General features: G+C 46.1%; 1 protein-coding gene across 1 annotated transcript in view; it reads right to left on the bottom strand.

The window, feature by feature from the left end:
• Positions 1-9,521: 9,521 nt before the first annotated feature.
• nhp2 (NHP2 ribonucleoprotein homolog (yeast)) overlaps positions 9,522-11,156 on the bottom strand; it is a 4,196-nt gene continuing 2,561 nt past the window's right edge. The window contains exon 4 of the mRNA XM_046040993.1: positions 9,522-10,370. Coding sequence (XP_045896949.1) covers positions 10,245-10,370 — 126 coding nt within the window. The 3' untranslated portion in view covers positions 9,522-10,244. The remainder of the gene's footprint in view (positions 10,371-11,156) is intronic.

Genomic DNA, 11,156 nt, shown 5'->3' with positions numbered 1-11,156 from the left:
CGCCTGCAGCTCCTCTCCTCCCCTCTACTCCTCCCTCCATCACTCCTCCTCTTCTCCTTCTCCTCTCTTCCCCTCCTCCCAGTCGACTCCCTCGCCTTTCTCCTCCCACGCCGACCCTCAGGCCGGCTCGCCGCCGCTCTACGTGGACCTGCAGACGGCGTCCTGTCTCCAGGAAGCCCAGCAGCTGCAGCAGCTTCAGGTCCGGCGTGAGCCTCTCTTCTCTGGGGGCTTCGCTGAGGCTCCGCCCCTCGACTCGCTGGTTCTCCATCAGTGACGCCTCGTGTTTCTACCGAGAACTGATGTTTAAAAGCAGCAGGACGCACTGAGCTCGCTGTCAAGACTGTGTGGATATATCTGTATTTATCTGTTTTTATATGTTCTTAAAGTTAAAAGAAGGAGATGAATGTTTTTTAAAGTGTAAATGAGAGTTTGTGTTTGGAATAAAAGATTTTTTTAACACCAAACGTTTCCTCCATGTTTTCACAAATGTCCTCATCAGAGGTCCCGAACGAAAACACAAAATATGAAATCATTTGAAGAAGGATTTTTCTGGTGACTTCAAAAAACCCAGCTGAAAACTTCATAAAGTACTTTTACGTCCTCAAAATGGCGTTCTGTTGTGATGACGATGATATTGTTAAATTTAATAAACTACTTATAATAAACGTAAATTTGAAACAGCGTAAATATTTATTTATGGATTTAGACCTCAGTTTCACACAGGTCTGCTGTGGTAGAACTAAAATGGGGCGTCACATTAAAGGTTGCTGCTGCAAGGAATTGTGGGACGGCGTTACCTCCTTTCCTGCTGTAAAGAATGGCCCAGCTAAGGTGTCATTTACACATCTGCACCACTTTTTAAAAGAATAATCTGTTAAAAATGTTCTGCAACAAGAAATGTTAACAAATGAAAATGAGATTTGCACTAAAAGATAAAAACATTTCCACTAGAAACTGTGTCCAAAATGCAGGAAATTAAGTATTTCAGGGTCTAAATCCTCCCGCCCATTTCAAAATACTGTTAAAATATCTTTTTGTCACGTCTCGTGATCTGAGCCCTGATCCTCCACCTTTCAACACAAAGCGACGCCCTCGTGTTCCGGTGAATGCTAAGCTAGGCTAAAGGAGATAAGACAGGAAGCACCTCTCTTTAGCAATTAGCATCTTTAGCGTCTCGTGTCTCCTCTTTCTCAGGGAGATGCACCAGCCGGCGACGGACGACGACCTCAGCAACTTCAAACAAACAAACAACCAGTCAGGCCGTCTGTGAATCTGCTGAGTCATGTGATCCACCTGGAGGAAAACCCCCCCGACCTGCTTTCTGTTTGTCTGACTCAGCGGTTTCCCGTGCAGGACGAGTCGACAGATTGCGGCGCAGATTACAGAGCGTTTCAGTCAGCGGGTCTGTGGGATCTGCTGACCGAAACGCAGCGCTCAGATTTCCCACAGTCTGTGAAGTCACGGCAGGCCGGCCGATCTGTGGGAAAGAAGCTCCTCACCTGATCTGAGGTCAGCTCGACGTTGTTGATGTTTACGTCTGATTACAACAGGCATAAATCAGAGCTGCTGAAGAGGAGAGTTCAGGCTCAGAGGAGAAACGGCCTGTAAAGATCAGTAATTCTGCACAATCGATATTGAATCAGATCCTTAACAACAACAATACAGAACATCAACATGAAAGACATGAAACTGAGTAACAGCAGCTCTGAACAGACTGAGCCACGTTTTCCTTCCGCTAGTCTGCAAGACGACACGTTCCAGTTAGACGCCTGTCTCTTTTAGTGGCTGCAGGTTTAGACAAATAAACTCAGGTCTCAATTAGAAGCCTGGTCTGGACTTTATGGAAGTTCTCTGGATGTATAAAACCTCTTAAAACCCGCTTGAGGTACACATACAAATATAAATGTTTGAACTCAAGCGACACATCGTTAACTCAGATAGATTCAATTCAAAATTCACAGGAACAACGAGCACTAAAGTATTTTTCATTCTGAGAAGTTATTAAGTTATATTCACCCAGTTTAAATAAACTATTTCATAGCAGCCCAGTTCCCATCTTTTCTCAGTACATGACTGTGTGGCCTCTTAGGGCTTCCGTAGATGTTAAATATGTAAAACCTTCTGTTTTGTTCTCTTTAAAAAAACTTGTTCTTCTTCCGCAAACACGAAACAACCTCAGCTCAAAGTTTACTTACTCGCCTGTTCCAGAGCTTTCAGCCGGGTCACACTGTCTTCATCAGCAGACAATCAAAGGCACGTAAGATTGTTGTACTACTGTAACTACATTTACCAAAACACTGCGGCGGGCGGCTGTGGCTCAGGAGGTAGAGCGGGTTGGCCGTTAATCGGAAGGTCGGCGGTTCAATCCCTGGTGTGTCGAAGTGTCCTTGGGCAAGATACTGAACCCCGAAGCGGCTATTCCGCCAGTGTATGAGTGAGTGTGAATGTTAGTTTCCGTTTGAGCACTTAGGCTCAGTGGATGTAGTGTAAAAGCGCTTTAAGTGGTCGAAAAGACTAGAAAGGCGCCATACAAGTACGGAGCATTCACTGTACAATTGTACTTTTTTTTACAACTCTAGATTCTAGAGGCTTTTTACTTTATTACATTTATTTTTTTTAAATATATAGATATTTAATATAAGCTTTATCAAAGAGGAAAATCTTAAATGTGGAGATGGTGTCTGCCTCCTGAACCCAAACTGGAACCTGGTTCCACAGGAGAGGAGCTTGATAGCTGAACGCTCTGGCTCCTAGTCTACTTTTGGAGACTCTAGGAACCACAGGTGCATTCTGCAGAGTTCTGTTCCTAATCGTCTCAGCTAGCCACCAGCGGGGAGTGTTAGTGTTTACAGCTCGACTCGAGCGCTGCAGGTTTTCAGGCAGCGGGCAACAAAACCCCTGCCGCCTCCCAGTGAACGGGACCGAACTCGGCCTCAGAGACCAACAGGGCATCCAGTACAGAGGCGATCACAGAGTTTCTTGATGGACAGATACATTTTGTTTTTGCATCACCGCTAACTGCTGCTAACGGTACATTATCTGTCTGTATCTGAGGCTAGTTAGCTCGCTCCTGAGCAACGTGGGGCCTCCTACCTGACTCGTGAGCCGACTGAGGATCCAGCTTCTCCTCTACTGACAGACTTTGACCCTGTAAATTACAGATCAGGCCCGTTCAAACCTTTAATACATTTTCAAATGTAAAATACTATTTATACTCTGACTTGACTGAGTATGTGAGAGATGTCAGATCTTAAAGGTGCTTTCAGACCTGGACCGTCAACTTGGATGCTCCTGTGGTCCACCATTTGTCCAGATTTTGATGAAACACCACTATAGAAGATAAAATACACGAGGTACAAAATGAAATTAAAAATATAAATCACAAATAAGTCAAACAGACTGACGTTAAGAAGCACGTCCGCGAGATTGAACAGTCTGTTGGATTTTCTCACTCAGAACGCCTTCGTCTGATGAAATATTTTAACCCATCCTAAGTATTAGCAGCAGGAGCTACATTTCCACGGGACTTGGATTTTGTGCAAAGCTTCGTGAGTTTTTGAGAAAGTTTAGGCCGCCAAGAATGTCCTCCATATGCAGGAAGAAAGGAAAAAAGTTGCTCGAGCCCGAAATAATTCCCGGGTTCTAACAGACAGCCGGATCATAGCTGAGTGCTGAGGGCAGCGTCCGCACAGAGTCATGAATGAGTCTCAAGTCGTGGCTCTAAAGTCCCAGGCTGAAGAAGAACTAACACTACACTGTAAAAATACTAACAGTCCTGCATTTAAACGTAAAAGTATTATCAGCAACATGATGACAGGATGACAGTAAAAGTACTCTGTTATATCTGATGTTTCTGGATTAATTAATATTCCTGCTGCATCAATGTGGATGTTGCATTTTAACACCTTTACCTCCGGCTGGGTGGTTTAACCTGTAGAGAGAGACGTAGGTGGGTTAGATGTAACGTGTCACTACGGCCGGGATTTGATGCAGAAGTATAAAATGGCCTTAAAGCTGCAGCGAAATCACAACTAGGAGCTAAAAGCTCTGAGGAGCTGCAGAGTGGCTGAGAATTCTCTGAGGGTTTGACGCTGTGAGCGACCTCATGTCATGTGACCCACTGCTTTAATGCATCTTTACCATCTGAGATCCGACTCACATTCGGAAGCTTCAGATGAGTTTAAAGTGTTGGGAGTGGATCGGCGACATGGTGTCCAGGTGTAGCGCTGCATCAGGACAGTTTATTATTATCTCACCGTGGTTACCACCTTAACTGCCATAACGTGTGATTACATCTATCTGTGTTGCAGTGGTCCTGCCTCAGCATGCCTCCTACCAGTCGGGCCGCCCCTATAAGGACTTCATCCAGTTTCCTTTAGACAACAGCTTCTGCGGCTTTAAACGCCTCGTGTGGAAAGAAACTCTCTTTTTCCAGTAAGTCGACAGACAGCTCTTTAACGCACACGTCGGCGCTGAGTGACGAGGATGAAGCGAACGCTGAACCGTCCTGCAGTCTGACTGAACATGAACACACACAACATGCAACCACTTCTTCTTCTTCTCTTTCCTTCTGCTGCAGCTCATCCGCTCACTGGGAAGTTTGACTTTTGGGTGAAAATGAAGGAATTCAAACATGCTAACACGACATATGAGCCTGATCAGGAACCAATAAGAGGACAGAAACATTAAAGCCTGTTGTAAAGTCAGCTGCAGGTCGGTGCTGCTGTCCTCGTTTCAGACTACATCTGTTCACCTTTAGTGTCCCCATCAACCAGCTGTTAGCAGCTCCTGTTAGCGGTTAGCATGGATGTGCAGACAGATGCCTCTGGATCTCTGTGAGACTGAAGGAAACTTCTCAGGACGTTCTGCAGCGTCTCTCTCTGGTTTCTGATCCACCTCCTACATTATGTCAGTACAGAGATGACTGCGGCTTCGACGTCATAGTCTAACGTGAGCTGCAGGGGCGGGGAAGAAAAACGGACACATTCTACCTGCGTGAGTTGAATTTACTCATGAACACTGCGGCAGCACGACCGCAGACAGCAGCTGGACAGCACTTTGTGTACGAACATCTCTACGACGCACAGTCTGAACTACAGCTTTCACTGTCGATACTCGGAGCAGCCATCTTGGATCACTCGGGGTAGTGCGGTTCTCCCGACTTTCCAATGGTGCGTTTCATTTGACACAGGAAGTCGGAATTTCCGAGTTCAAAGTCAGAAAGGCCCCCTTAAGTCAGATTTCTACTTGGCAGCTCTGAGCAGTCGGTTAGTTAGGGTACACAGGGCGTTAAAAAGCAACGCCAAAGGGCCCTGACCAAGCGTCCGCATGTGAGGCCCTGGGAGCGAGAACGTGTTGGCGTAGCAGTAAAAATGGGACAAACATTTTATCAGCTTGAACTTCGGCAGGTTGTTTGGCTTCACATCCTGGAGGCTGCAGCTGCCCGGCCTCCAGGGCGTGAACGCCAGGTTCCCCTGAGGAGTCCTGCTCAGGTGCAGGTCAGCCTGCTGGCAGAACGTGGCGGCTTGTGTGATCGACCAGCTAACCGCCAGGCTGACGACTGGCTGCTGGCTGCTTCACATTTGCATAACGTCACACACACACACACACACACGGGTGTGCTGACGCCCGCGGCAGAAAACACACCAGAGACAGAGAAAGACCATTAAACTTTACAAAAAGCATCAAATATAAATCAGCTTGTATCACGGACATGTTTTTGTTTTTCCACTGAGTGATTAAACACCAATATCTATAAAAAGCCTTTGAAACCGCAGGAGCTGATCCCCTCACCTGATTGGCTGAAAGTCTCTGCGGTTCACAAGTAGACACAGGGGTGAGCTGGGGGCCGGCTCGTCATGCTGGTATCCTGACAGCTTTAATGAACTCGGCCCGTATGTTCCCCTTCATGTACGTTAAAGTGAAACCACATCTGATCCAGATTAAGCCCCATCAATCACTGTCTCTCTGCCGTCCTCGCAGGTGAGACCAGCTCACCTGCACGTTTTGTTCTACTCAGAGGAAACAGAGAATCCATTTACATGCCCCAAAACACCACAAGATCTCCTGGAACCCCTTCAAGGACCCCTCATAAAACCTCAAGGACATGTGGAACTGAACCTGAAACCCACGTAGGTTAAATATGACCTTGGTGTCGTCTCGTCCTCGTCATGGATAAAAGCTTATTGACGAACTTATTTATTCATAGTTTCCATTAACTAATTTAACCCAAACTGACAGAACCTCCCCAAAAATCCTGGAACTGGAAGAACCTCCACGTCAGTGCCCTCTGCAGTATCTACGGGGACTGCTGGAACCTTTTGAAAAGCATCTTCAAACCACTTTCTAAACCCACTGCCCCTGAAGCTCTCTTCAGTTACACGGAGAACCCCTGCCGGAACCTCCTAAAAGAAGCCCTATACAGCGTCAGGGGCCCCTAAAAGGACAGCTGAAACCATCCTCTCCAGAAACCAGTAGAACTCTTTTACTGACCTCTAGAACAGCTAGGGCATCCAGGACTGCTTTACATTTTAAAGAACCCTTGTAACTTAATTAATAACCTCTTCAAGGATCCCTGCCATCCTGCTAGGAGACATACATCTCCCTCAACTAACATCTAATCTCCCCCAAAGGGGGTCCTTCCCCTTCAAAGGCCCCTGACACCATCTAGAACCTCTAAAAACCTCTTTAGAACACTCTCTGTGATCTCTGCAGCTTATTCCACGGCTGCTAAAACACATAAAAAGATGCTTAAAAACTTAATGGCCAGAATTACCCAAGGACTACTGGAGGGCCCCCTTAAAGAAGCCTTATGACCCTTCAAGAGCCACTTTAAAGACACCTGAACCACCAAGGTCCACGACGACGATGACAACAACCACTGAACTACGCTAGGTCCCCTAGAACCTCATCAAGGACCCTTGAGACCTCTCTTATGTCCTCTCAAGGACACCCGAAGCTCCCCGAAACAGCTCAAGGATCCCTGGAACTCCCTCTAGTAGCACCGAAATCACCTCAAGCTCTTGTAGAACCTCGTCAAGAAACCCTGCCGGACCGGCCTATAGGCTCCCTACGCAACCCCACAGATTAAGGAGTCTCACTCTCGGCTCAAAGGTCAAAGTGAGTCTTTCTGGAGCTTTTAACATTAATATCTAGTAAGTACTGTTATCTATAATCTACAGGGGCTATGCTGAAGTGTGTCCGTACAGGAGATGCTGGCTCATAAGCCAGTACCAGCACAGGACCCAGTCCAGATGTCTTTAGCAGGTCCCACAGAACCAGGTGACATACAGGCAGCATCAGATACAAGCAGCTCAGACCCTGATGGAACAGCTGCTGCTCCACCAAATGACCCAGTCTCTTCTGACTTCATGAGGACTTCATGAGGCGCAGAGGTCCGTTCAAACCAGCACTGGGTTTTTCTAATAGAGGTTTCTCTTCAGGCTGATTACAGACGGTTTCAGAGGAGGGAGGATTGTAGTGAGAGCACCGTGGTGTCAGGTGTGAACATAACTCACGAGTCAGGTAGGAGGGCCCCAGAGAGGTCAGGACCAAAAAGGTCTCACTCAAGGATCTGTAATACCCCCTGAAGGACTTCTAAAATCCTTCAAGGACCCGGAAAGTATAAGAACCCTGATCACCCCTCAAGAAATCCTCAACACTCCCCCCCCCAGTCTGCCTGGTGCAGTTTATGAACAGCGTTGTGGGAAAGGGAGATTATGACGACGAGTCTGAACAGGACAGGAGGAGGATCAGCAGAAACCTGTTAAAGAAAACACTCTTCCTCTTTTCATGTCCTCCGGCTGCAGGATTCCTGCTCTACATGTCGCTGCACCTGCTCCGACAGTTCATTACTACGCTTTAATGTCGACTCGCCCAATCACCTGCAGATCAGGTAGACGAGATATCAACGTCCCCCAAAGCTTCTTTTATGACCCCTAAAAAACCTCCTCAAAGACCACTTGAAGTACAAACATGAACCACAATGGTGTGCCCAGGACCCCCCCAAACTCATAGTGGGTTCAGGTTTAGTCCGGCACCTGAGCCATCCAGAGGGCTATCTGTGCAAATAATACATTAAAAACGGCAAATACAAAATGAATCCCCTTCAAGGACTCATGGGACTCTGGAACCCCTTTCAGACTCCTGGAACCACCTCTAAAACCTAATTTGGTGTCCCAGGAAATTCCTCAAGGAACCTTCTAGTAGCACTTTAACATCTCTGAGCCCCCCTGAAACCACCATTCTTTTAAAAGACCTGGAGAGTGTCAAGAGGCTTTGGTATCCACTCAAGGACTCCGTAAACCTTGTTAAGGAGAGATGAACCCCCCTCAGACCCCTGCAACAACCTAACAGACTCCTAGAAAACCCCCACACCACTCTATACCCCTTTACTACTTATTACCTCCCAGAGTCTTTGAAGATCCCTGAAACCATCTAGGTGCCCCCTAGAACCCTAGATTCATGGGACCACCTCCAGGATCCCTAGCAGACCTGACGGTTCTCTCTCAGTATCCCCTCCAAGTGCCCTATGTTTATGTTTTTATGTTTCTCCGTGTTTCTTTTCATGTAAAACACTTTGAATCGCCTTGATGCTGAAATGTGCTGGACAAAGAAACTTTCTTTGAAGTAAATCTGTTATAACGCCAACATGAGATCCACATCGTTGTTAAAGCATCATCAAGTCTTCAGCACAAACATTCAGTCTGTGGTTTTATTGGCTAAAGTTCATACATAATATATTTACATCACCACCACCACTGTCAGTTTTATCCATGTTTTCAGATTTAATGGTGAGTGAGTCTGCAGAGCACTGACGGTGTCTCTGTGCTGCCACCGTGTGGCCACAGATGGGAGTTCAGTTTGAGAAGATGATCCAACGCTGCCCCCGTGTGGCTGAAGCAGCAAACAGCAACATGTTCCTATAAATGACTTTATTATACCTCAATATCTGACTATCCACTGAGAAAACATGCAAATAAATGTGTTCTTTTAGTAAATCAGTAGTTTCATTACTCTGAAAGCACAGCTCCATTATTTATTCATTTTTACTGATTCTTCATATTTGCCTGTAAACACATTTCACATGTTCAGCTGACCTGCTAATTTTATCTTCGGCATTTTATTTGTGAAACTTGCCGCTATCACACGTTTTCACTTTAAAGCTGAAACTTTACTCCCTCAGTTTGTCCCGTCAGGTTTATTGATCGATGAGATCCAAGATTATTATGGTTTAACAATTTTCACTAGTTTTTATTTTTCAATTTCAGTTTAGTTTTAATTAGTTTTTTAAAGTGCATTTGCATTATTTATTTTGAAATGCTTTGTTTTAAGTTTAGTTTAGACAGTCTTTGCCCCCATGATGAGGCGTGGTCTAAAAACTGGCTCAGATGAGAAACGAAGAGAGATTTCATTTCCACCCAAAATACCAGGATCTAAATAAACTGATGAGAACTGAAGCCGTTTCCTCTGTAAACTTAGTTTTTAATAGTGAGTTTTACAAACAGACGACACAGTTTCACTTGGTTATCAGCCTCGTTTTTATTTTTATTTCAAGAAACTACAATATTTTTCGTTATTTCATTAGTTTTCGTTAACGATAATAACCTTGGTGAGATCTGTGTGCTTCGCTGAAACATGAAGCAGCTGATCAGAACTCAAAATGAACATCAGAGACACCAGATGCTGTGAAGTGAAGATGTCCAGATGATGTTTGATACTAAAGAGTGAACGAGAAACTTCAGTTTGTTTTTTAATGAAAGAAACTTTCACTTGATCACTTTGATCTAAATTAAAACAAAACATATTCAACAGCTGAAAAACCAAAAAGACTTGGAGTCGAGATTTGGTGAAAAAGGACAGAAACATTATCAAAGACAAAGTAAAAACTGTGGACGTCATTCTGATCGCCTGCAGAACACAGAACACCTGATGAGCGCCGCTGCTTCAACAGGAAGTGAGACGTCCTCTGAACACAATGCATGATGGTTATTTACACTTTAGCATTAATGGAAAAAGTCCCTCTGTTGTTGCTCTCCGTCTTCTCCAGAGTCCAGACAGGGTTAGCCTAGCTTAGCACAAACACTGGGAGCAGGGGGAAACTGCTAGCCTAGCTCCGCCTCCCAGCAGGTCCAACGGTGTGTGATTGACAGGTCGTTTACTGATCAGGCGTGGAGACAGAAATGTGAAACGGAGACGTCGTAACAAGAAGCGGGTAAAATGCTGCTCACTGATTGGCCGATGCCTCAGAGCGGCCTGGGCAGGCTGGACACTTCCTCCATGCACTCGTCGTAGGCGTCCTGATAATCCTGGTGGGGTTTGATCAGGATCACACAGGTCGGCCTCTTGGAGCCCGCAGACGAACCCAGATCCTGAAACCAGACAAGGACACGAAACATCATAACGTGGTCACATGACGTCACAGAAACATCAAATAAACATGTCCGCCGTGAACAAACGTCCAGAGAGACGCTGCAGAACAAGTTTTTACCTCAGTATGACACTGAGAGCGGTCAAACATCCATGCTAACGGCTACCGGGAGCGAGGTGGCTACCAGGAGCGAGCTACCAGCTAAGTTAACTACTTTAATACTTTTAACAGTGTGACTAAATGTAAACCAACCTGAGGACGTCCTGACAAAAACTCAAATAATTAACTATTTTCCATAAAAATGGTGTTTGAACCAGCAGGGAAAAGCAAAACTACTGAAGACAGATAAAAATACTAAGACTTTGCTTTAGTGTCATCACAGCGGTTTACATTTAAACTGCTTGCAAACGCAGCGCTCCTGTACGGGCTCAGAGAAAAGAGCCGTGTTTCGCTGGTGAAAACAGAAAGTCGGGGACACGCGCGAGCTAACGTGAGGTGGCTACCAGGAGCCACGCTGGTGAAAACAGAAAGTCGGGGACACGCGCGAGCTAACGTGAGGTGGCTACCAGGAGCCACGCTGGTGAAAACAGAAAGTCGGGGACACGCGCGAGCTAACGTGAGGTGGCTACCAGGAGCCACGCTGGTGAAAACAGAAAGTCGGGGACACGCGCGAGCTAACGTGAGGTGGCTACCAGGAGCCACGCTGGTGAAAACAGAAAGTCGGGGACACGCGCGAGCTAACGTGAGGTGGCTACCAGGAGCCACGCTGGTGAAAACAGAAAGTCGG

This window comes from Micropterus dolomieu, linkage group LG23 (genome assembly GCF_021292245.1).
Source record: "Micropterus dolomieu isolate WLL.071019.BEF.003 ecotype Adirondacks linkage group LG23, ASM2129224v1, whole genome shotgun sequence".
Lineage (NCBI taxonomy): Eukaryota > Metazoa > Chordata > Actinopteri > Centrarchiformes > Centrarchidae > Micropterus > Micropterus dolomieu.
Note: the sequence above shows the minus strand (reverse complement) of the source record. Positions and strands in the feature narration are given on the sequence as shown.